The sequence below is a fragment of the Sardina pilchardus genome, chromosome 10 (genome assembly GCF_963854185.1).
Source record: "Sardina pilchardus chromosome 10, fSarPil1.1, whole genome shotgun sequence".
NCBI classification, from domain to species: Eukaryota; Metazoa; Chordata; class Actinopteri; order Clupeiformes; family Clupeidae; genus Sardina; species Sardina pilchardus.
In genome coordinates, this window is record NC_085003.1 from 16,691,137 (window position 1) to 16,717,910 (window position 26,774).

General features: G+C 42.2%; 1 protein-coding gene across 4 annotated transcripts in view; it reads left to right on the plus strand.

Moving 5' to 3' along the window:
• Positions 1 to 12,670, plus strand: part of c2cd5 (C2 calcium dependent domain containing 5) — a 47,239-nt gene extending 34,569 nt beyond the window's left edge. For 2 of the 4 annotated variants that reach the window (XM_062546677.1, XM_062546679.1), the window contains exons 18-27: positions 167 to 228; positions 426 to 524; positions 672 to 761; positions 1,064 to 1,151; positions 1,397 to 1,477; positions 1,788 to 1,823; positions 2,098 to 2,199; positions 8,220 to 8,413; positions 9,017 to 9,163; positions 10,951 to 12,670. In XM_062546677.1, coding sequence (XP_062402661.1) covers positions 167 to 228; positions 426 to 524; positions 672 to 761; positions 1,064 to 1,151; positions 1,397 to 1,477; positions 1,788 to 1,823; positions 2,098 to 2,199; positions 8,220 to 8,413; positions 9,017 to 9,163; positions 10,951 to 11,073 — 1,022 coding nt within the window. In that variant the 3' untranslated portion in view covers positions 11,074 to 12,670. The remainder of the gene's footprint in view (positions 1 to 166; positions 229 to 425; positions 525 to 671; positions 762 to 1,063; positions 1,152 to 1,396; positions 1,478 to 1,787; positions 1,824 to 2,097; positions 2,200 to 8,219; positions 8,414 to 9,016; positions 9,164 to 10,950) is intronic. The other 2 variants (XM_062546678.1, XM_062546680.1) reach the window with 2 other exon arrangements.
• The last annotated feature ends 14,104 nt before the right edge of the window (positions 12,671 to 26,774 follow it).

Below are 26,774 nucleotides of genomic sequence, written 5' to 3' on the forward strand. Positions count from 1 at the left end.
GGGCAAATTACAGTTGTTAAAGATAAGAAATTCCGTTGGTTCTGTCTGTTGATGTCCTTAAACGGCTATGTAGGCATCCATCCATCATTAGTTGGATAGTGCTGTAGGTGTGGCAGTGTTCTCTGGTCGCATCCAGGTTTCACCAAGTGATTGTGTCCTCTCTCAGGATTCTTCAGTTGTAACACAGAGATCATGCCTGGGATATACAACTGGACATCAGGACTCCAGGTGGGGGTCCTCAAACACCGGACAACACACCCTACAAATATACACAAGCAAAAATACTCCCCTCTCCCTCCACCCCACCACTGTCTTTCTCAAACGGTCACCTGCTGGAGTTAACCAACTGGAGCTGTGTTCAGCAAATATAGGCTTGTTGTCATAGTAACTCAAACGTAAACACTTTCCCGCCCTCCCTGTTATAGATGTTTTCCTCCGTGAGGGTGTTTCGCCTGAGCAATGTCAATCTGACCAATCAGGGACTCAACAAAATCTTCAGTGAGTTATGCGAGAACTTACTCAAGGTGAGTCTTTTCTTTCGTTGCTCTCTCTATTTGTCCATTTAGCTTTACATCTCCACCTCTCTCTCCACCTTTGTGTCTATTTTAGAGGTGCTTTGGCTGTAGAGCATCTTTTGGCTTTTAACCGTTTGTGTCGATGCCTCCCTATAGAGTCTCTACTTCAAGCTGCGCTCTATGGTCCCCTGCTGTCTGTGCCATCTCAACTTCACTGTTGCCGTACCGGAAGATGAACTTATTCAGGTCTGTGAACAAAGGCCCGCAGATGTCAGTTCTGTTTGTACAGTATGTTTGTCTGTGTCTGTGTCTGTGCATGGTGTGTTCTTGTGACAATGTTCACGAAATTTGCATATATTTCTGTAACATTCATGAACACTATATATACTGTAGGTATTTTGCACATGAATTTTGCTGTCTGGTTGTGGATGACATCTTGGTCTTTAAGGGCTGTGTATATCAAGTTGTGTGTGAGATCTGACTGTTGATTGGTTGTTTCTGAGAAGTTGGGGGGCCTGATGTGAGTGTTGATTGGTTGTTGTTGGCAGGTTGCTGTGACTGCTGTAGCAATGAGCTTTCACAAAGATCAGATTCAGGACAGCAACAAGTCCGGGGAAGACCGCGCTCCGATGAAAGGTGATGCCATAGATCCTTCATTACTATTCGCTTTAACCCTCTCTGGTAATGCTGTGCGTTTGGTTGTGTGGCTGCTCTCGGGCCGTGAGAACTCCTCTAGCTTTTTGTGTGATCAAGAGTGAATGAGGCTTAGATTGAGGTTGGGGTGTTTACTTTGTGTGTGTGTGTGTGTGTGTGTGTGTGTGTGTGTGTGTGTTTGTCTGTCTGTCTGTCTGTGTGTATATGCGCTGTTCTTTCTCCAACAGTCATTACTGAAAATGAGGAGCAGCTTCAGTTTCCTCTGGAGCTCAGTGCAGAGATGCCCCTCAGCTCCGCCAAGAACTCAGGTAACACACACATACACACACACACACACACACATACACACACACACACACACACACACACACACACACACACACACACACACACACACACACACACACACACACACACACACACACACACACAGTCATTCACATCCCTACAGCACACACACATCTCGGCAGAAACACACATATACAGTATAATACATTCTTTTACCTGCCACTATCCCGACATGGGTAGACAGCCGTTTTCCTTCTTGTCCGTAACACCTTGAGCTGATCTTGTTTTTGTACTGTATTGTGTGTGTGTGTGTGTGTGTGTGTTCTACAGGGCCCTTAGACGGCTCCACTGGTGGCCTGGCCAGAGGTAAGTGTGTCCGGTGCGAGCCGGTGTGGTACGGTGCGTTTCCATAGAGACGCTGGTGTCTTTAATTGGAGGTAGTTTGGGCTTGAGAGCGGCGGCAGCCATTTTACCCTCCTGTGTTTTTTCTGTTCTCTTCCTGTTCCTCTGTCGTCTGTCCTGTCCTATTCTCTTCTGTTTGTCTCCCCGTGTGTGTGGGCCTCTGTGCGTGCGTGCGTGTGTGTGTGTGTGGGTGCGTGGGTGCGTGTGTGTGTATATGTGTGCGTGTATGTTTTTCCAGCTCCCTCAGTTGATTACAGTTCCTTTGCAGACAGATGCAGCTCGTGGATAGAGCAGCTTAGACTGAAAGCTCACACCATAAGACGCGGATCAATAAAGACAAGTAGGAGCACTGTAGTTAAACACACCCACACACCCCCCCACACACACACACACACACACAAACACACACACAAACCATTAGGCAAGGATCAATAAAGACGTGTGGGAGCACTTAACGTCATTCATTCCTCTCTCGATTTAACTATAGATTCTCGTACCTCTTTATTCATTCATCACCCCCATCACTCTCATATCTGTACACAATATCCCACACATGTACTCACTAGTCTATTCTTAGCACACATGCTGTCCCTCTTTCTTACACACACACACACACACACACACACACACACACACACACACACACACACACTCACACACACACTGATTATCGCGCTCTTTCTCTCCTCTGCTGCTGGGACTGGAGTGTCATTGCCTTTTTAGGGCATGTGCAGGTTATGACAGTTTGATCGGTTGGTAGAGATTGTGATCCGTAGATCCACCTTCCATAACAGGGTGCTGTGCAACACCTTCACTCCTTATGCAGAAGTCCAACCACACACACACACACACATTCAGTGAGTACTTGCTGCAAAACGTACAACAGTGCAGGACGCTGTTGAATTGACCTCCTAGTTCCTGGTCATTATCCATTTTACCGGGCATACAGATTAGACCATGTTCTATTTCATAAGGCCTCAACTAGATGGTGATGTTGAGCCCTCGCTGTTTGGTGCAGCTCTTAGCTCCAACGGATCTCTCACAAACAAACAGCAAGCATGGAAACACATGCAGCGCCACTGGAATGTGTCTTGGTCTTCCCAGTGTCCGTGTGTGGTTTCTTACACACACGTCACAAGGCCTTGGCCTTTATTGCATCCAGTAGTCACTCATTAGACGCTGTGTGTGTGTGTGTGTGATACGAATGCAATGAATAGCCATTTGCCTTTCATTTTGAAGGTGTTGCCTGGCACTCTATTTTGGCAGCTGGACAGAAGTGTGTCATCCTTGTAGCCCTACACACACACACGCACACACACACATTCAAACACAACCCCCCAGCCTCTTGAGTCACCCACAGAGAGCCCCCTCAGGACAGTGATGGGCTCGGAATTGGAACAGAGATGTTGTGTGTGTGTTCAGGTGGGGGGAGCTGTGTATCTTTGTGTGTGTGTGTGCGCGCGCATTTGTGTGTGTGCATGAGTGTTTGTAATACAAGAGACTTGTGAGTATCATTGTGTAAGCAGGCCCAAAGGTAGGTCTGGTATGCATGTTTTGGAAGAATGAGGAAAGCGTGTGAGTTCCGCTGGTGTGGTGTTGTGTGTGTGTGTGTGTGTGTGTGTGTGGGGGGGGGGGGGGGGGGGGATTTTGGGTGGTGTGTGTTGTGGTGTTGTAGGAGTCGGAGCTGTTTTGAGTGTGCTGGGTGAATAGATTCACTTTTGAATGGGATGCATGGGCACTCTCATCAGAACTAGCTAGTTAGCATGACGGGAGATGCTGCCTGGTGCGTTAGCATGCCTACCTACTGCCACTTACTACATTTAGAACTCCAGTCTGGATTCCTGCAGATGGTGCTATCTAAAATGACTTACGTAAACAGCAACAGCACAGGAATGCAATGTCATGAAATATGCTGGGAATATGATATGACCTATCCTGTGGTATTCTAACAGCAAAGTTACAGCAACTCTGGAGTGTTGCCTAGTCCTGACGCATCTTGAGACATGAAGAGTCTTGATTTTATTCACCTCTTTTGTTATTTGGACAGTGAGTAGGCATCACATTGTGCTGGTATTCTCAATGCTCAGTGTCGTGAAAGTGCATGGTAAGGAGTGGATGTTTGGTCTCATCCACTGGGTTAGTACGCCACTGTGACTGTGCCTCATGGGTGAATTCAGAATCAATTTGCCGTGCAGTTATGAGGATGATTTGTGGAGCTTTTGTAGTCAGAACATGAATATAAAACCCCTTAGAGCTACTATAATGATATCATTCTAAAGTGAAATATTTTCCGCATCCACTGTTCAGGAAATGGATCTATACTTAAGTGCATTAAATTCATCTGAAAGACTTAAATGCATGGGCTTCATAGCCATATTCTGTTTTTCATGGCTTTAGAATTATTTCATTTTAGTGGCTCTAAAAGATCTTTGTATTGACTGTGATTTCACTAAGATGTCTCTTTGCCTTGAGCTTGTTTTGGTTTGGTTGGGCTGGGTTGAATATGCCATTTCCTGTGCATGTGTTGATTGGCATAAAGCCAGCGGACCCCATAGACACTGCACTGATTGGGAGGCCAGGGGTGGACTGTAAATTAAAAAGTTGCTCAGGAATTTGCTGTTACGGGACTTCAACAAGTCAACAAATCGCTCATTCATTGGTGATGTTTGTGTTGGGATAACATGTAGGCCCAAAATTATGAATGATGGCTTTCCTCCTGTTTGTGTACAGAAAGTTTAAAAGTAAACTCAAAGCAAATCAGAGAGAGAAAAAGAAAACACTACAGAGAGAGGTTCCTTAAAAATGTCTCTGTCTTTGCTAAAGATGCATAAAACAGACATAATTTGGACTACCTGTTGCTAAAATATTGATGTTGTAGCTCATTCATAACATGCATACAGCACTGTACATTACAGCTTGTAACTTGTCCTTCTGCAACAATTAACTTGACTGTCCCACAGTGACGTTCGGCACGGCTCCTATGATTACATCTGTGCTGGTTCCTGCTCTCTCCACTCCTCTCCATTCTTCATTCTCCATACTGCAGCGGGACTGTAGCATTGAGATCCCAGTTCTAAAGGAGCACAGCGGCGCCTGGCACGACGGCACCTGCACCTGCTCCTTCTCTGATGTTCCTGCTTCTCCACTGCTCTCTTTGCATGGGGCCGACCACTGTTTTAAATCATGGAGTTTTTGCATACTTGACAGCGCCCGTCAGCAGAGCCTTTTACCGTTTATGCCACAGGGTTTTCTCTTTCCAACCACTTAGCATAGGGCTGAATACATCAGTCCCGATGTCAGAAGCCCTTTCAGCTTGTACCGGTTATACAGGTCCCTGGCAAACAGAACATAGAGAGCAGAACATAGAGAGCAGAACATAGACAGTATGTTCCAGCTGCTATCTTTGAAAACTCCCGGAGAGTTTCCCCTGTCAGCCATATTTGAAGTAGAGCTTACACTACTAGGGTAAAGCCACTTTTTGGCGCATTGCTCTTTTTGATAACTTGCCTCTCAACCGCAGCCCTGTGCATTCCTCCATCACTTTCACCCACACCTAGACTTCAACAATACCAGCCTACCCCTCTCCATATGAGCCCACTCTACTGCCTCCACCCCAGACCCCTCTGGTCCCACCAGTGTCTAGACCCACTCCATTGCTCCCACCCCCAGCTGTCCGGACTGTTTTATGAGGTCTCTAATTCATCACCAAAGCTATGAATGAACGGACATTTCCAGAATTTCTAGTCTGTGCCTTTGACATTTGGCTGTACAATTGAAATGGTAATGCTATCGTAAATAGCACATTATAATAAGCGATTATGAGATCATGACAAGGCCAGCTTTGTAGTGTAGTTGTGTACAGTAGGCCTCCTTCATCACCAGATTGGTTGAGGATCTGGTACATGAGAAATAATAAGAATAAAGCCCCATTCACATTTCAGCAATTCGTTCCATGGGCTCTCTTGGCCTTAGTTGCTCTCAGTCTGAATGGGGCTTATGATTCTTACCAGAGTTCTCTGTGCTGTATACTCCAGAGATGAGGTAGCTCATGACTCGTTGGCCGTAATCTGCTTTCCCTTTAGGCAGGATCAGGGTTTCAAATTGACACCAGCCACTCACCAACTGCAAGTAAAAAAATCTGCATTGGCGAGTAAAATAAACAAGGTAATTCGCCACTGGCGGATTGCTGACAAGTGTTTCTTCACTGTGAACTTCCAGCATCACAACAGAGTAGTAATAGCCTATGGACTTTGTCAGGACATAAGTTGGTGGATTAGTATAAGTCTTACAATTATTTGAGTGCCCCTCACTGTCTACCATCTCTAAAGCGTTCACCTGATGCACATTTCAGCTGAAAGATTAGACGAATCAGTAAACGGTCATCAGAGTAACAGAGTAGAGCAATGCTGTTTGCATTTAGTCAGGAGAGCATGTGATTTATTATGCCACCGAACATGTTTTTAGGGGAATTGCTACCATGTCATTTAGCAAGTTAGGCTACATAGTTTGAGCATGTGTCATCTGAGTGTTCTGTAGCAGTTGTTTTTTGTCGGAGGAAGAAGAACAGTAGAACTGTAGAAATGAGCATCTAATCTAATCAATTTAAAGCGTGTGAAATTACAATTGATATTTTGGGGAATTCTTATCCCGATATGCGTCAGACAATATTTGTGTAGGTTCGTTTCCAATAAGCTAAACGAAGCGAATCTAAATGTGGAGTCTACTGTATATGCCGCGTGACACAATGAGAACAATGAGTTTTTCAGTTCAATACATGTACAGACGCTGGTGTAGCATTTAGTGGGTGACACCTCTGAACCATGACTGTGGAGCAGCTCAGCGGAAGGCGGCCAGTTGTGCATGTTGATACGAAGAGTGATTATAAGCATGTGAAAACAGGGGTCGTAATGCAGCTTGTGTGTTGGAGCCCCCTTGTGCCATGGCCTCAGTGAATGGAGATATCTGCTATGCACAGTTTGCCCCGAGGGCCGGCTTGTTTGGATACCTACTTCAGTTGCCTTATTGTTACTGCAGCCACATCCAGACTGTTTTACTAGTTTTACTCGGCATAAATCAGTCATCCATTCATTTGGAATATTATGTATTTTTACAATTCAAAACGATACAGTGAACAATTTTATTAGTTACAATATGTGTAAACTAATATGCTATATTAGCCTCGAGAATTATTTTACTCCTTCTTTTTACAATGCAATTGGACAGAATAATTGTTGTGTTAGTTGTCAGCCCAAAACGTAACATTGTCGTAGTGTCTCTTCATTTTGTAGAGTGCACGGACATTTACTCTACACAGTCACCGCATCAGACATCAGGGTGTCCAGCAAACACTCAAGTGTGTGCGCGTGCATATGTGTGTGCGCCTGCGTGCGTGCGTGGGTGTGTGTGGATACAGCAAGCTGTGAAATTTTTCTGGCTGGGTGTAATTTGTATTGAAGCACTGCAAAGGCCTGTCTGCCTCCCCTCCCCCCACAGACACAGTGTATCGGTCTGTCCACTTGTCTGCCCTGTCTGTCTGTCTGTCTGTCTCTCTCTCTCTATCTCTCTCTTTCTTTTACTGTCTCTCCATCTCGTCACCCAATCAGTCACTCTGCTTTGCACTTTTTTTGCTCTAGCTGTCTCTGACGGTGTCTCTTTCTAGCTCTCTCACTAATCTCGTTTTCTTTTTTCTCTCCTCCTGGCTCTGTGTGAGAGAGTGACTGGTGTTTGTGTGTGTTTGTGTTTGCATGCACTGAGCTGCCATGCATGGCCACCTGTGCTTCTAGCGGGCATTAATTAGCTTTCCTAATCACGGATGCATTTATTCATGCTCACACACACACACACACACACACCTCCTAGGTTTAAATGAACCTCTTCCACACACACATACACAGTCTCTGTCTCTCTCTCTCTAAACCACGTCCACATACACACAGAAGCACTCTTACAGACACATAACACACACACAGAGGCATGTATACATCCTACCTACACAGGCATAGACATTAGACACACACCTTGGTTTGTTTGCTAGCTGATTTTCTGTCTGTGTAACACACACACTGTATGTCCCTTACAGCTGGTTGTGTGTAGCGCCTCTGAAGGCTGTGTCCGCTATTCCCCCCCCCCCCCCCCCTTGTTTTCCTCTCTGCCATCCCCCCTCATTTCTTTTCTCTCTCTCTCTTTCTCTCTTCCTTCTTTCCTATCACTCTCTATTCTTCAATCTCTTCTCTCGGCCTCTTGTTATCCCTCTCTTCCCCCCCTCCAACTCTGTCCTTGCACCCCTCCCCTCTCTCTCTTTTTCTCTGCATCCTCTCCTCCCCTCCTCTGTCCCTGTCCCTGCTTCTCTCTCTTCTCTAGCCTCGTCGGCGGAGAGGGCAAGTCCGATGGCCGATGGCCGCTCGCGCTCACTGCGCTCCACCCGCTCCTTTCCTGGAAGCACCGTTGCCGTGGTGAAAATGACTCCACTGTCCTTCATCCCCGGAGCCAAGATTGTCAAGTACCTGGGCATCATCAACATGTTTTTCATCAGGGAGACCACCTCCCTTAGAGAGGTCAGCGCACACACACCATCCTGCTTATGATCAGGGAGCACAACTTCCTCTCACACAGGGTATCGGCGCTAATAATTCCCATTGAATGGCTGACATCTTGCATTGCTGAACTGTGGGTCTGTTGTGTTACATTGCTTCACTCGTGTAGCTTGCAGCAGCAGATGAGAAAATTACAACTTTACTAGTGCCAGGGCAAGCGTCTGCCAATCAGAACTTTTTTATGCAAATATACTGACAGAAATCTCGACTGGAAAAAAAATAATTCAAGTTAGCAGATCAACTCCATAACGGGTATAGCATTAGTAAAATATAGTGAGAAATAGGCACTTTACAGTCAGAAAATCCTATTTGTTACCAAATCATTCACAGCTGAATTGTGAGAACTGAATGTGGAAGTGCAATGAGTGGGGGAGAGGATCATTTATGGATCAGAGCAAATTAATTCTACATGTATTTCAAATATTACATTCAGTTTTGAACGTCACTATTTTACATAGGCTAATATGAGTTGGCATCACTGATGGTCTGTGCTTGTATGTTTATGTGTGTGTTTTGTCTGTTGGGCCTGTTTATGTGTGTGTGTGTGTGTGTGTGTGTGTGTAGGAGGGCGGCGTGAGTGGGTTCCTGCACTCGTTCATAGCGGAGGTGTTCGCCATGGTCCGAGCTCATGTGGCGGCACTGGGGGGGAACGCTGTGGTGTCCTACAGCATGAAGGAGTGTGTGTTCATGGAGAACCCAAACAAGAACCAGGTCAGTGCACACGCACACACACACACACACACACACACACACACACACTCTCTTACTTACAGTATGAACATACACTCACATATCTCCTATGAATTCATCAATTTGTGTACACACATATGCACATTACATTATACACACACACACACAGAGAGAGACACTCACGCACACAAATAGTGCCAGATATTCGGTCAATGAGTCAGATTGTGCTGGATTATACAATAACATCGAATACGATTCAGCCAATCATAATAAAGGACCGGAACTATCCATTCTAGAAATGTATGTACACTCACTCTCACACACACACACACACACACACACACACACACACACACAAACAGAGTGCCACCGCTACCACGATGCACATGATTCACTGTGTAGGGCACCAAAATATAACCAATAAATAAGTAGCTTTACTGCAAAGTAAACAACTTTTCACTTTTCCTCGAGAACATTTACATGTCAAAATGCACCAACAGCATGTTGATAAATCTGTGGTTCTCCACCATGCAGCCGATCTAAACTTGAACGTACTCCATTTAATTGGGAAAGCACTATCCCTTGATGGCGCACGAGAGAGGGAGAGAGAGGCAGAGTGGCAGGTTCCAGCTGGCTAGTCATTTTTGATATAAGAAGCTTTTAAAAGGAAATCGTGAAGGCAACAAAGACTAGGCTAGAAGAGATTGGGGAGTTATCCGGGTCACACTACTGGCCTTTTTACAAGCTCATGTTGGTGAGAGGGCTGCTCTCACTGTAATGTGGAAAATGGACAAGAATAGAGTGGTCTTTGCCTCTGTGTAATGGATTCTTTCTTAAACTAAGCATTTACATGAGACCAAGCCATAAAATGCCAGTTAAAATGCCACTCAGATAGCTAGGTGGCTATTGAGGCTCAAAATTCCTTTTTATCCTTGCTAACAGAAAATGTTGACCTAGCCTCATGTCCTTACATTCTAAAGCAATGGAGGCTGCTTAAAACAACACCATATTATTCATATTATTATTAATAATGTGCTATAAATGTGGCACAAGCAAACTATGCTTGAGTTTGTGAATTAACCTAAACTACATCTGAACAAGAGCTGGCAAAATGCAATGATAAGAACCATGTGGACTTTTAATAATGAATGTATTAACATTACAGGCCTATTACTTTGTCATTGTTATAATTTGGATAACAATTTATTACCTGAAGAGAAGAAATACTCTTTTCTGATTGGTTGGAGGTGGTTATTAACTCGGTTAATAACGGAACACCTATGAAGATCTGGTAAAAAAAAAAAGTTTAATCACCGCTCCATATCAACGCTTATGAATGGTATCTATAACAACCATAGCAGGACAACGTGGAACCTGGAAGCAGGCTTGGCAACAATGGAATCAACTCTTAACAAGCTAACTGTCCGCTGCTATCACTGTTAGGGCCAAAGAAAGTGGCCCTACAAATTAAACAAGTCGTCATCTTTTTAAATATAAAGTCATGACTATTGCCTGTAGTGGCAACCGGGTGATAAGCGGCCTAACGGTCCTCCGCTGTGCATCGGGGATTCTTTTCTACCTCCTCGTCCATTAATTCCGTATAACAGGAATATGGCTGTTATCCCTTACTTAAAACTCATCGCAATCATGCAGACACATGCATACTTCTAATGATCTGGGTTCTGCTCAAGGTGTCTTTGTGTTAGGAGGGAATATGTTCGCTTTGTTTAGAGGCCAGGGATAAATTCAGTGTTGCGTTGTGTGTAATTGTATGTATGTGTGTGTGTGTGTGCTCTTGTCTTCTTCAGGCACAGTGTCTGATCAACGTCAGTGGTGATGCGGTCATCTTCACCCGAGAAACAGAACTGGAGGCATCTTCTACACAACCACAGACTGCTAATACACAATCCAATGAAGACACACCCGCATAAACTCTCACACACACACACACACACACACACACACACACACACTCGCTCTGGATTCCTTTGTTTCTGCATGCTGAGGACCTGCTTGTGTTTTTTTTCTCAAAATCTACATTCCACTGGAAGAGGCAGCTAGGGTGTCGGAAGGTGTGTGAGTGAGTGAGTGAGTGAGTGTGTGTGTGTGTGTGTGGGGGGGGGGATGAATGTACAGACGTGTATGTCTGCAACAGGATATGCTTTGGCCAAAGTAAGTGTGTCTAGCCTTTGTTGTTCGAATTCAATTATGATTTGTGTAGCTAGCGTGTTGCTCACAGACAATCAAGACGAAGCTCTAGCATCTGAATATATTCATCAAGGTTCCTTCCAGTGGCCAAACTGCGCTTATAAAGGAGTCATGAAGTCTGAGTTTCCCTGCAGTGACCGCCTCCCAAAGAGCCACACACTCCGGGTCACTCATGTCCAGCCACATTACCACGCCGAGCCTCTTTGCTCACAGCGCCAGGGTAGAGAGAGATTGTGTGTGTGTCGGTGTCTGTCTTTGTGTGTGTGTGTGTGTGTGTGCGTGCGGGTTTGTGTGTGCCAGGGGTGACCACGCCGTCAAAGTTGAGGACCGTCTTTTAAGAAAGTCCAGAACCCTACGAGAACTGTCTTGGAGCAGTCCAGAACCCTACTGTGAAGGGAGAGGACCGGCTCTGCAGAATGGACATGCCTGTTGTCAGGAAGAAAATCCACCCTGTGAGGCTTTAGAATCTTGTGGAATCTCGTGCAGAGGGGGGATGGATGGATGGATGGATGGATGGATGGATGAAGAGCCCTCCTGCACAATCTCAGCTGGAAGGGTTTGTCAATCTCAGCTGTGAGGGTTTAAGTACTCTGTGTTTTTCTGAGGGGGTTGAAAGGTACTTGATGAACTGTCTGTCTGTGTCAGTAAGTGTGTGAGTGAATTGGTACAGTTTAGCACAGTGCCAATAATCCTAATGTGGCATTGGGGGTGGGAGGGGTCACTATGTAGCCCACTATACTACATACTGTAACCCACTGACCAGTAACAACCCTGGCTTATATATGTGTGTGTGCGTGCGTGCGTGCGTGTGTGTGTGTGTGTGTGTGTGTGTGCCAGTCATCTCAAAATTAACTACCCATACATTTGCAGAAGCCATATTGTTCACTGTCCTCTCACACCATTTTATTTGACCATCCCCTTAGACTGATATCTCGCCTCCATATAACCCGAGACATGCATGGCACAGGCCTGCTGTACTACTGACATCCTTTAAATTGTGTGTAAATGCTGGATTTTTTTTTATTATTATTATTTCTTTTAGTCTAGGTGCCACAGAATCAGTTTGAAACTGAATTTATTCACACCAAGGGGAAGGTTTTTTTTTTTTTTTAAAAGCTTCAGCTTCTAGTGTCTTTCTCTGTGCATGTGCATTGCTGTACATAGATTGTATGTGGGGTATGTATGTGTGTGTTTGTGTGGAGACGTCCTGTTGAAGACTTGAATGCTTAGAGTGACTCTGGTCAGCTCTCTCTCTCTCTCTCTCAGTCGTCCATTTCTCTGCCTGAAGACGAATCTTGCACAATAAATAACAATAAGTAAGCTTGTCATGTATTCTGTAATGCCTTCAGTGGTGTCTGCACAGAGCATTTTGAAGACAGGGTGAGTGTGCACATCTACAGTATTTTAATCCAAGGTTAAAATAAAAGGGAACACCACAGCTGTGCAAAATGTTTACATGTATGAAATGAAAGTGTAAAGAAAAGGACTGTGGAGGGAGCTGGGGCCTCATTACAGAAAAATATCCTAAGTGATTGTCCTATCTTAAGTTAAGAGTCATTGCACGAGAAAACCAGGCAAAACCAGCAGGAGGTAGGAAGATGGGGGTCGGCCAAATCGGCTCATACTTTGTATATGTGATAAGTATGTGGAACTATGAACAGCCATATACTTAAAATCCTCAAGCTCTTTTTTGTTGTGGAGTTCTGGGGCCCCTCTCAGAGAACCTCAAAAATCCAACAATTCATGGCTGAAAATGACTGAAATTGCCATTTCTACCCTGATTATCCTGATAAAGATATGAACATGAGCTTTATGTTTCCATAGAGCTTAGGTAGAATAGTTTTAAAGACCAAAAGGTGCACTAGGGGGTTATCTGCACCACTGAAAGCAGAATTTTCATCCCTCTAAAATTGGTCATTTTTAGGAGGCATTATCTCACATTCACAGTGGCTTTGGTGGATGGTTTTACTGTTGCTGGACAGAGGAACATCTTCTGATTCAAAAACAATTGTCGTCTAATTGGGCCACACATAATATGCGCCGTGCCAGGAGGGTCTTTATGGGGTTTTTTCGGGTTTTGGCCGAAAGGGTACATGAATTCATGAAAATCACTCACAGAAATGTTTTAAAAATTGAAGTGCATGTGAGGTGATTACAAAGGTCTGGTATGGACTGACCATGTGATGCATTGAACATGATATGGTAGAGTGTGCAATGATGGTAGTGCAAAAATGAACAGTGCTGGTATTGAACAGTACAATAACGTTGTTTATCATTAAATATTAACAATGACTGAAAAGACAATAATCTAAACATAACAAACAATAGAAATAAAATACTTTAAGAACCATAACCGGTAATACGTTGATGTTACTGTATGACCACAGTCTAGATTGTGTAGGAGGGCTATAGCCTGTAAAAAAGAAGACATTAGACAAAGTGATATGATTAGGGCTAAGAGAGACAGGCTCATGCTGAAGAGTCCATTTCTCCCCTCTCCTTTTGTGTGCCATTGAAAAGTTGGATGGCCCTGCATGGGGACAAAGGACCTCCTTAACCTTTTGAGCATGACAGTGACAGCCAGTGAACATTACTCTGATCTTGTACAAATCTATAAGGCAAGAAATGCCATTCAGCAATATTTTCACCTCTGCCAATTGATGGATATACAGCGCCCTCCACAATTATTGGCACCCCTGGTTAAGATGTGTTCTTTAGCTTCTAATAAATTCATTTTTTTTCCAAATAATATAGGACCACAAAGAAAAAAAGCGTAAAATCCAACCTTTAATACAAGTGCATTTATTTAAAAGGAAAAGTGCATTTATTTAAAACATTTTTTTTTAATTTATTAGAAGCTAAAGAACACATCTTAACCAGGGGTGCCAATAATTGTGGAGGGCGCTGTAAGTCAATAGATTGTGAATTAATAATAATCAAGATAACATACATACACAGTAGGCGGATGATATCTTTGTTGTGGTAATCATTAAAGATTAGCCTGTCACTGTTGTCCTGGCACACTTTCTTTTTCATATTATTACTATGTTAGGTCTATTTTAATTTAATTCAATTTATTTTAATTTTAAAATTAATTTTATTAATTTTAATTGTCCATATATTTATACTAATACTGTTATTATTATTACTATGCTTACATTTTGTACTGTACATATTTATTGCCGGTCACTAGAATGTAATCTTGCACTGTTGCACTGTTGGATTTACTATGCTTACATTTTGTACTGTACATATTTATTGTGGGTCACTAGAATTTAATGCACTGTTGGACTTATTTGCACTACCAACTTGACACACACCTCATACTGGATCACAGTACCAATCCTCCTCAGTACATTCATGCACATCTTATCCATCACTGCTCCTTTAGTCATGTTGATTTGTTGATTTGCTTTGTATTTTCCTGTTTACATTGTATTGTATGTTGTGTGTGGTGTCTTAAGCTGCTGGGACCTTAGTCGGCAGGCCAACACCAGGAAATGTGCTTAGAAAACACTTTTGATGGCATTTTTTGTTAAAAGTTGGCAACCATGCTAGAAGTTATTAGAGGGCTCTGAGGTTCCAGAATCCAGTGGTTGCCAAAATCATATTCATAATTTAAGGTCAAATTTGAAGGTCAAAAGGTCAAAAATAATGCATTTTATGGTTCGTCTTTTTGGGGGGCTCTATTTTCATAGCATTCTTTTTAAAAGTTGGCAACCATGCTAGAAGTTATCAGTAGGGTCTGAGGTTCCAGAATCCAGTGGTTGCCAAAGTCATATTTAGAATTTAAGGTCAAATTTGAAGGTCAAAAGCTCAAAAACAATAAATAAATGTTATGGATTGGCTTTTTAGGGACCTCTTTTTTTCATGGCATTCTTTTTTAAATGTTGGCAACCATGTTAGAAGTTAACAGTGGGGTCTGAGGTTCCAGAATCCAGTGGTTGCCAAAATCATATTTAGAATTTAAGGTCAAATTTGAAGGTCAAAAGCTCAAAAACAATGCATTTTATGGTCCGTCTTTTTGGGGGGCTTTATTTTCATAGCATTCTTTTTAAAAAGTTGGCAACCATGCTAGAAGTTATCAGTAGGGTCTGAGGTTCCAGAATCCAGTGGTTGCCAAAATCATATTTAGAATTTAAGGTCAAATTTGAAGGTCAAAAGCTCAAAAACAATAAACAAATGTTATGGTTCGTCTTTTTGGGGACCTGTTTTTAATGGCATTCTTTTTAAATGTTGCCAACCATGCTAGAACAGTGTGGTTTGAGGTTCCAGATGGTACTAGCCACAATGATAGGTAAATGTGAAAAGAATTTAGATTTTAACACTCACATCAGAAGCGACCAGGTCGCCGGGCTCACTGAAGAAGCGTCAACATGAGTCTGCTTCAACATGAATTTGTTTTATCCACTCATGACTTTATATTGGGATGTTTGATTTAGCTTATCATAGAGCGGCTCTGGCCTGTCAAAAATGTGTACATTCCAATTGGTTTTTGCCGAGCTACATCATAGTTCATTAGCATATTCAGACTTTTAACTTTTTCGATCTGGTCACCCAATTCGTTTCGCTTTATTATTTTGTTTTATGTGAGGCACATTGAGCCCCCCTGTATGAAATGCACTATATCAATAAAACTTGCCTTGCCACCGAATTTGCAGAGAAATAATGACTTTCGTCACTCTGGTCGCTTCTGATGTGAACACACGGTTAGGTGATTAGTTACAAAAAAAAAAAATCTTCAGTTTTGCGGATGACATGAAATAATGACATCATTAGGAAATAAAAACCGAGAGTAGAGACTGTATTGCACACTTTCCATGAAGTTGCCATTCTCAGTGGATTTTCGACGACACGTGGAATTATGCATGGTCTACAGGCAAACTATGAGGAGGCTGACACACGCATCATCCTACATATGCTGGAAGTAATTACAGTAATGCTGGGTACGAGAACATCATTGTGAAGTGCCGTGATACAGATCTCCTCCTTCTGCCTCTTCACTTCACTAGAAACCAAGTCTGCAAGGTGTGGATGATGAGTGGGACTTCCAAGGAATATGAGTGCTACCCAGTCCACCTTATCAATGAGTTTCTACCTCGGGTAGTTGTGGATAATGTACTCGGCTTCCATGCCCTAACTGGTTGCGATACTGTCTCCTCATTTGCTGGACATGGGAAGAAGTCATGTTGGACTGTGTATTTGCAACACCCAGAACTGTTACATGTTGTTGGTTGGGATGGGCCTCAAGGTGACGTTGAGGAGTTTTTGTGCCATCTGTACAAAGCACCATGCTCATCTTTGGGTATTGACAGGGCTAGACATGACTTGTTTCAGAAAGGCAAAAAGGCAATGGAAATGTTACCTCCAACAAGTGATGCATTGTCATTGCATCTTGCAGGTGCAAATTACCAGGCAAAGGTATGGCTGCAATCTCACAAGGTAGATGTTATGGCCTGGTCAGATTACACGATATCAGCCCGATTTTGGCCATTTGTCATGACCGACAAGTTTACAGCGTCGTATCCGATTTCCAATGATCGGGCACGACATCAAACGCGGAGTGAATCTTATAATGTGACATGCTTCATGACTTGCGATTTGTCGTTCACAACGTTCTAAAACAGCCCGACCAAAAGACTGGATTGTCAGAAATTTGACGGCTGTCGTATGACGCGACCGATGCTTTCGGTGTATGTGGCCACTCTCCCGAGCAAGACGCGAAGAGGTTTTCATGGTTCTAAAATCGTATAGTGTGACATGGTAGATCGTAAACGACAATCGTGAGTGACAAAAAAATTGTATAGTCTGACCCTGCCATTAGTGAAATCCCTGAGGAGACAGGTGGTTGGAAGGTTGTAGACCAACACTTGGTGGTTGTGTGGCTCAGGAACCTCCTGTTCCAAGTAGTTGCTTGGAGCTGATAACTTGTGGTTGTAGAACCAAGTGCCGTACACATGCCTGCACTTGCCTTAAGAATGGACAGCCTTGCACACCTGCATGCAGTTGTGATGCTGATGGATGTCTCAACAATGTAGGAATGGAACATGATCAGGACGAGACAGCCTTTTTGTAATACAGCAACAAAAAGTGCACATTGCAAAACATTGCATATTGCAAAAACATTCAGACAGTCTGAATTGACATTTGAATTGACATTGACATTTTGCCTTGAAATAAAGAAGAATTCTTGTTATTCATTAGCAATATATTCTCTAGAGAACGTTTTGTGTTATTCATAGCATAAAGGAGTAATGACCATATCAATTCTAAATATCCAAGTTATTTATCAATAACAATAAATATTTATCAAAAAAATCTTTCAAACTTTTCAAAAAAGAATGCCATGAAAATAAAGCCCTCCAAAAGACTAACCATAAAATCTATTGTTTTTGACCTTTTGACCTTCAAATTTGACCTTAAATTATAAAAATAATGTTGGCAACCACTGGATTCTGGAACCTCAGACCCTACTAATAACTTCTAGCATGGTTGCCAACTTTTAAAAAGGATGTCATGAAAATAGAGCTCCCCAAAAAGACGAACCATGAAATGTATTGTTTTCGACCTTTTGACCTTCAAATTTGACCTTAAATTATAAAAATGATGTTGGCAACCACTGGATTCTGGAACCTCAGACCCTACTAATAACTTCTAGCATGGTTGCCAACTTTTAAAAAGGATGTCATGAAAATAGAACCACCCCCAAAAGACAAATCATTAAAATCTATTGTTTTCAACCTTTTGACCTTCAAATTTGACCTTATTTTATAAATTTGATTTTGGCAACCACTGGATTCTGGAACCTCAGACCCTAATGATAACTTTTGGCATGGTTGCCAACTTTTAACAAAAAATGCCATCAAAAGTTTTTTTTAGGGTCTTGGCCTGCCGACTATTGGGGATCAATCAAGTATCTACCTATCTATCTATCTATCTATCTATCAATCTGATGTACCATTGGTTCCATTTTATGGTCTAAAGCAGTCTAACAAGATAAGATTTACTGCTACAATTATTTTATATGTTCAAGGCTCAAACTTGATTGTGCTTGAACCCCTTATCCATGTCACACTTAAAAAGTCACCTTAGTCTGTGGCTCGAGTGCAGACATTGCACTCTTTTAACTCATGGTTTACTTACAGACAGTCTCTCTGTCAAAGCAGAGACTGATTTTCTCCCTGTGCAGAAACATCTACCGTATACATTAGTCCTGTTTCACACTGCATGCATTGTGTTGTATGTGGATAACGTTTCCATCCTGATATGCGAGTCAACATGAAAATGAAAATCAACAGGGATTCTGCATTGTGCACATAAAACACTGTCAGTATGAAACAGGCTTTACTGATGACATCAGGTGTTTTTCTTTCATATCACTGCTGATGATAACTAAAATTTGACGAGGCTGAGTGTCAAAGCACACAAGTTAGTTAATTAGTGACTAAGCATCATGATCATGCAAACAACTTGAATTGTGAGAATGTAATACCTTGTGTCCTGCAATAGGAGAATATTCTCTATTTTCCTGAATGAACATATTTTCTAGCATCTACATCCATGCTAACATACAGAACTGCATTTCAGTTGATTTAATAAAACTATGTGTATATGACCCACTTTGTTCCTCATTATGACCCAGACGGGTTTTGTTGTCTGGGTTAAAAGTTTTGCCTCTCAGCAGGTTAGATGATGACAATGAAGGCTGTTTTAAAATGGTGGCTTTTACTCCAAGGGCTGGTTAGTCTACGCAAGTAACGTGGACCCAACTGAAAGGCCCAAACATGTTTTGAAGACCCTTGCCATTAGAGATGTAAGATGTACCGTAATATTCACACAAACATTAGGGGTTACGGTATAGGTGCTGTAAGTGACATGTGCATGAGCATGCATTTATTTGTGACTCTTGGTTTGAATTGTGTAATCTGCCTCAAGTGACATGCATGCTGTGTAGTAATGACGCAAGATTTTATTTGTCGTTGTGTTGTAAGCCAACTTGCATGAACTTTTGGTCTTAAGGCCTTGCCGTGTGACACTTAAGGGGTCATTATTGCTGTGTGATAGCCCAACTCAGGCATGGACTGGCCATAGGGCATACCGGGCAATGCCCGGTGGGCCGACGCATTATTTGGGCCGAAGCTGTCAATTTAATAATAATAAAAAAAATATTAGGCTCATTTATATAGCGTACGGCCACAACGGTAGCGAATCGCGGCCCATTGCTTGACTGCCTTAATGGACATTGGGCTAGTCCAATGAAATCTCAGAGCCCTCCCTATCTCCCTCCCGGCCTCATCTCCCTCTTGACTGGAGTTCGACCGGAGTTTGAGACCGTCTGCATATGAAAATGTACGAAGACAAACCACAAAAGCGCAAGGGGGGCGCAGAGAAGTTGCGAGATAAAAGGCAAAAGCCTACACGTGGATGCAGCAAAAATGTGCTAAAATTACAGAAATGTTTGCCACCACAAGTTCAAACAGGGCCGTCGACATATAGCAGCAGTGCAGAAGCAGCACCGAGTGCAGGCTTCAGAGAGGCACATGCGAGTGTGCAACAGAGTAGTTACACAGAGGAAGGAGTAGCTATTCAAATTGATTCGGAGGAGGAGGAAGAGGTGAGAGACGTGACCCAGCAGGGACAGATTGAGGAGGAGGTCAGAATAGCTACTGTGAGCCAGGTAAGAAGTAGCCGAAATGTTGGCTGAACTTTTTGGGCGCACAATGAACAAACATTTTTGAAATCTGCGACTGCTGCTTCCCCTTGCTTCTTTTAGATGTATTAACCTGCTTACTATGTAGGATTCAGCACCCAGTTAAGCAAAACAAAGTTTTATAGTGTGAGCGCGTCTTTTTGTGTGGTTTCTGTGTAGGCCTACCCCTCTCGCATGCATTTGAATTACGATACCCATCAAATTAACGAGTTGTCGGCTCGCCATCAACCTTCTGAAATCTTAAGACAGTCACGATTGGTCGAAATTGTTGTCAATCTTGACGCAGTACAACAAGCAAACTATCAAATTTCTTTGCGCAGACAAGCAGACACCCATACACACAGACATGCAGTCAGACGCATGGAATGAAACAGGAATGGTGATAGGCCATGGAATTAACAATGAAAATGTTTTGGGATGTGTAGCCTATAGTCGGCAGGCCAAGACCCTAAAAAAAACTTTTGATGGCATTTTTTGTTAAAAGTTGGCAACCATGCCAAAAGTTATCATTAGGGTCTGAGGTTCCAGAATCCAGTGGTTGCCAAAATCAAATTTATAAAATAAGGTCAAATTTGAAGGTCAAAAGGTTGAAAACAATAGATTTTAATGATTTGTCTTTTGGGGGTGGTTCTATTTTCATGACATCCTTTTTAAAAGTTGGCAACCATGCTAGAAGTTATTAGTAGGGTCTGAGGTTCCAGAATCCAGTGGTTGCCAACATCATTTTTATAATTTAAGGTCAAATTTGAAGGTCAAAAGGTCGAAAACAATACATTTCATGGTTCGTCTTTTTGGGGAGCTCTATTTTCATGACATCCTTTTTAAAAGTTGGCAACCATGCTAGAAGTTATTAGTAGGGTCTGAGGTTCCAGAATCCAGTGGTTGCCAACATTATATTTATAATTTAAGGTCAAATTTGAAGGTCAAAAGGTCAAAAACAATAGATTTTATGGTTAGTCTTTTGGAGGGCTTTATTTTCATGGCATTCTTTTTTGAAAAGTTTGAAAGATTTTTTTGATAAATATTTATTGTTATTGATAAATAACTTGGATATTTAGAATTGATATGGTCATTACTCCTTTATGCTATGAATAACACAAAACGTTCTCTAGAGAATATATTGCTAATGAATAACAAGAATTCTTCTTTATTTCAAGGCAAAATGTCAATGTCAATTCAAATGTCAATTCAGACTGTCTGAATGTTTTTGCAATATGCAATGTTTTGCAATGTGCACTTTTTGTTGCTGTATTACAAAAAGGCTGTCTCGTCCTGATCATGTTCCATTCCTACATTGTTGAGACATCCATCAGCATCACAACTGCATGCAGGTGTGCAAGGCTGTCCATTCTTAAGGCAAGTGCAGGCATGTGTACGGCACTTGGTTCTACAACCACAAGTTATCAGCTCCAAGCAACTACTTGGAACAGGAGGTTCCTGAGCCACACAACCACCAAGTGTTGGTCTACAACCTTCCAACCACCTGTCTCCTCAGGGATTTCACTAATGGCAGGGTCAGACTATACAATTTTTTTGTCACTCACGATTGTCGTTTACGATCTACCATGTCACACTATACGATTTTAGAACCATGAAAACCTCTTCGCGTCTTGCTCGGGAGAGTGGCCACATACACCGAAAGCATCGGTCGCGTCATACGACAGCCGTCAAATTTCTGACAATCCAGTCTTTTGGTCGGGCTGTTTTAGAACGTTGTGAACGACAAATCGCAAGTCATGAAGCATGTCACATTATAAGATTCACTCCGCGTTTGATGTCGTGCCCGATCATTGGAAATCGGATACGACGCTGTAAACTTGTCGGTCATGACAAATGGCCAAAATCGGGCTGATATCGTGTAATCTGACCAGGCCATAACATCTACCTTGTGAGATTGCAGCCATACCTTTGCCTGGTAATTTGCACCTGCAAGATGCAATGACAATGCATCACTTGTTGGAGGTAACATTTCCATTGCCTTTTTGCCTTTCTGAAACAAGTCATGTCTAGCCCTGTCAATACCCAAAGATGAGCATGGTGCTTTGTACAGATGGCACAAAAACTCCTCAACGTCACCTTGAGGCCCATCCCAACCAACAACATGTAACAGTTCTGGGTGTTGCAAATACACAGTCCAACATGACTTCTTCCCATGTCCAGCAAATGAGGAGACAGTATCGCAACCAGTTAGGGCATGGAAGCCGAGTACATTATCCACAACTACCCGAGGTAGAAACTCATTGATAAGGTGGACTGGGTAGCACTCATATTCCTTGGAAGTCCCACTCATCATCCACACCTTGCAGACTTGGTTTCTAGTGAAGTGAAGAGGCAGAAGGAGGAGATCTGTATCACGGCACTTCACAATGATGTTCTCGTACCCAGCATTACTGTAATTACTTCCAGCATATGTAGGATGATGCGTGTGTCAGCCTCCTCATAGTTTGCCTGTAGACCATGCATAATTCCACGTGTCGTCGAAAATCCACTGAGAATGGCAACTTCATGGAAAGTGTGCAATACAGTCTCTACTCTCGGTTTTTATTTCCTAATGATGTCATTATTTCATGTCATCCGCAAAACTGAAGATTTTTTTTTTTGTAACTAATCACCTAACCGTGTGTTCACATCAGAAGCGACCAGAGTGACGAAAGTCATTATTTCTCTGCAAATTCGGTGGCAAGGCAAGTTTTATTGATATAGTGCATTTCATACAGGGGGGCTCAATGTGCCTCACATAAAACAAAATAATAAAGCGAAACGAATTGGGTGACCAGATCGAAAAAGTTAAAAGTCTGAATATGCTAATGAACTATGATGTAGCTCGGCAAAAACCAATTGGAATGTACACATTTTTGACAGGCCAGAGCCGCTCTATGATAAGCTAAATCAAACATCCCAATATAAAGTCATGAGTGGATAAAACAAATTCATGTTGAAGCAGACTCATGTTGACGCTTCTTCAGTGAGCCCGGCGACCTGGTCGCTTCTGATGTGAGTGTTAAAATCTAAATTCTTTTCACATTTACCTATCATTGTGGCTAGTACCATCTGGAACCTCAAACCACACTGTTCTAGCATGGTTGGCAACATTTAACGATTCTGTTTCCTAGCAACGGGAACGCTGGCCGCTTAAGCCGCTCCGTCTGACTGTATTTATTCAGATTATTACAGTGCATGGAAATGCACTGTATTGTTATTCCTAGGCTTTTTCTTTTTATTATTTTTATTTTTATTATTATTCTTCCAGGCCCTAATTTGACTCGAACCGCTTATCGTAGGAACTTGGTTCAAACTTTGTCACGTAGCTCTTGCATCAAAGTTTCGGCCTATTACTTTTCATATTTCTACGACTTTCACTTTTTGAAATATTAAATAAAAACTAAACTTAATTTTGCCATAGACTTAACATTGGCTTTGTGACATCATAATTAGCTTTTAAAGAAATAGAATGGAATCAACTTTGCCAGTGTTCTCTCACTGACTTCAGCAACTTCAATGGAACTTCTTCTCTGTGTGTCTCTCCATTGAACTGGATAGCTCACTAGTCATCCCCACTTTCTTTCACTTCTTTTTCTTCACTTCCTCTCACTTTCTCTATCACTCTCTCTATTTCTCCCAATTTTGATAACTTTTCAAAACTATATTTAAAATAACACTTTTTATAGCAAAGCAACCACTAAAATTACTTAGTAACAACCTAGCACCCACTTCCATAATGACACCCTGGCAACCACCTTAGCAACCAATGTGATTTCCCTAGCAACCAACGTGATTTCCCTAGCAACCAACCTAGTAACCACTTTTTATAGAATAGTAACCACTTTAATTAGCCTAGCAACACCTTAGTAATCACTTTAAGTACCCTAGCATAATCCTTGCAATGACTTTCCATGCACTGGTATTTCCTTCAGGAAATGCTTTTCTAGTTTTACATTTACTATTTTATTCCTGATTATTTTTCCTTAATTATTGTACATTCGTTTAGATTAGCTGCACAGTCATAGATAGATTATTTACTTCAATTGTTTTTTTTCGTTTTTCCATACTTTTTCTTCGTTTTTCCATTGATGCCTGCCTCTGCGCTCTACCTGCGCTGCCGGATCAGCGCTTAATCAGCTGTTCTATTCTGCCGATTGCTATCAGCGAGAAAGCTGGTGACTGGTCCACTGTTGACGCAAAAAACAATTCTCTGCACTGCCTGCTAGTGTCTCTCTCCCTTCCCACCCTGTCCTAGCTGGTGTCGGTTGACTGTTTGGAGATTGAGGCTTTGTGCTAGCCAGGCCAGGCTTGTTTGCGTTTGAATGATGACCTTATGATAGCCTACACTGCCGCTGAACTTTTTGAGGCATGTCTTGGCTGGTACCTGCGCGACTTCACTAGCTCACGACAAGTTGTGTAGCGGAGTTTGCGACTGGCTGGCCATGGGGGCCTTGCGGTACACAGCATTTGAGCTGAAGCAGATCGCTTCCAAAACTGCCGCACTCAACGACGAGACTCTCCATCTCTGCCGGGCAGCGGGGATTTCCCGTAGAAAACGGTACATCCATCGGGGCTCTGGTCGCTCCCGCACCCAGAGGACTCCCGAGGGTAGCGCTACAGTGGACAACCTACAACGTCCTCCTGGATCGTCTCTGCACGGTGCCTGCACTCAACGATTGCCATCACCACAGCGCAGCAGCGTCCCTCATATGGCGTCGGATTCTCTGGTGCCATCCACCAGAACAGAGGAGCATCAAAACGGCGTCCTTGCGCTGACTAGTTCTACTCCGTCTCCGGCTGACATCTCGGACAACGGATCACATGACACGGACTTACCATCTGACCGTATGCCTATTGCATCTGCATCTACATCTACATTAACCAACCCCTTACAGTTTCCCATCACTCCTGATGTCACTTCTAACTTTGATTTCAACCCATGTATCTTTAAGAACAGAAACGGTGTTGGGTTAATTCACTTGAACGTCAGAAGTTTAATTCAGAAATTAGATTATATAAATGTCTTAGTCTTACAGACAGCCCCTGATATACTTGTTCTGAGTGAAACTTGGCTTAAAAGTAGTATCAACGACAATGATATAGCTCTGCATGGTTATAACGTGTATAGAGTGGATAGAATTGGAAGAGGAGGAGGCATAGTCATTTATGTTAAGTCTCATTTTTCTGTAACAATTTTAAATGCCATCACCATCCAAAATAATTTTGAATTTCTTGCACTTAAGATTTACTTGGGACCTATCTCTGTTGTTGTGGTTGGGATCTACAGACCCCCCTCTGCCGATTTAAGTTCTATAGATTCTCTAGCAGAACTACTTTCTCAGTATTCCAATTCTGAGTTGATTGTTTTGGGTGATTTGAATGTAAACTGGCTAAATAATTCATCCTGTTATCTCAAAGAAGTTAGTAGTGGTCTTAATTTATCTCAGCTAATAACAGAACCCACAAGGCCAAATTTGAAAGATCATTCCCGGTCTACCCTAATTGATCTAATCTTTTCTAATAGGACTGACAAAATTGTAGCATGTGGTGTTTTTGAGCTAGGTATTAGTGATCATTGCCCGGTTGCATGCATAAGAAATACAAAGATAATCAAGAGCAAATCTCACACAGTTACAAAGAGAAACCTAAAACATTTTAGTGAACAAGACTTTTTATCTGATCTTTTTCATAGCAACTTACACTATACCTCTGAAATCACAGATGTCGAAGAGGCACTGGATTTCTTCACAAAAACTTTCCTTTCAGTAACTGATAAGCATGCTCCTTTCAAAAAATTTAGAGTAAAAGATAGAATAACTCCCTGGTTTTCACCTGAATTATCAGCTTTATTTAAAGAAAGAAACAGAGCTTGGTCACTAGCTAGAAAGTCTGGAAACCCATCACACTGGCTAGTTTTTAAACAACTTAGAAATAAATGCACATCATCTGTGCGGAAAGCTAAATCTAACTATTACTTAGACTTGATTGCAAACTCCAGCTCAAACCCTGCACAATTTTGGAAAGCAGTAAACTCACACAAAAATCCAACGACTAATTCTTTGCCCACCCATATCAAATATGATGACTATCTCATATCTGAACAAAATGAAATGACCCTGGCTTTCAATAAACATTTTGTTGAAGCTGGGCATTTATTTGATAAACAGTTCAAAGGGTCTCCTCAGATAGTTGACAATTGTGTGCAGAACATAAACCCTGTTTCTAAGTTTACTTTTCAACCTTTGTCTGAAAATGAAGTGTCTAAGGCATTACACAGTATTGACACTAAGAGTGCTACTGGAGAAGATAATTTAGATCCTTTTTTCCTTAAATTGTCTGCTCCTATCATCACAAAGCATATAACGCATATATTTAATCTTTCCATTGTGATGAGCATATTTCCCAGCACATGGAAACTAGCCCATGTGACACCTTTGCACAAAGGGGGTGATCGAGATGATTTAAATAACTACCGTCCAATCTCCAAACTACCCTGTTTGTCAAAGATTTTTGAATCATTGGTTAATAACCAACTCAAGTCATTTCTTTCATGCCATGACATATTAAATCCACAACAATCTGGGTTTAGAACAAATCACAGCACTGTCTCAGCTACCACATTAGTGACAAATAATATATTATCTGCTTTAGACATTAAAAAGCACTGTGCTGCCCTTTTTGTTGATTTGTCAAAAGCATTCGATACAGTTGATCATCCCTTACTGTTACAAA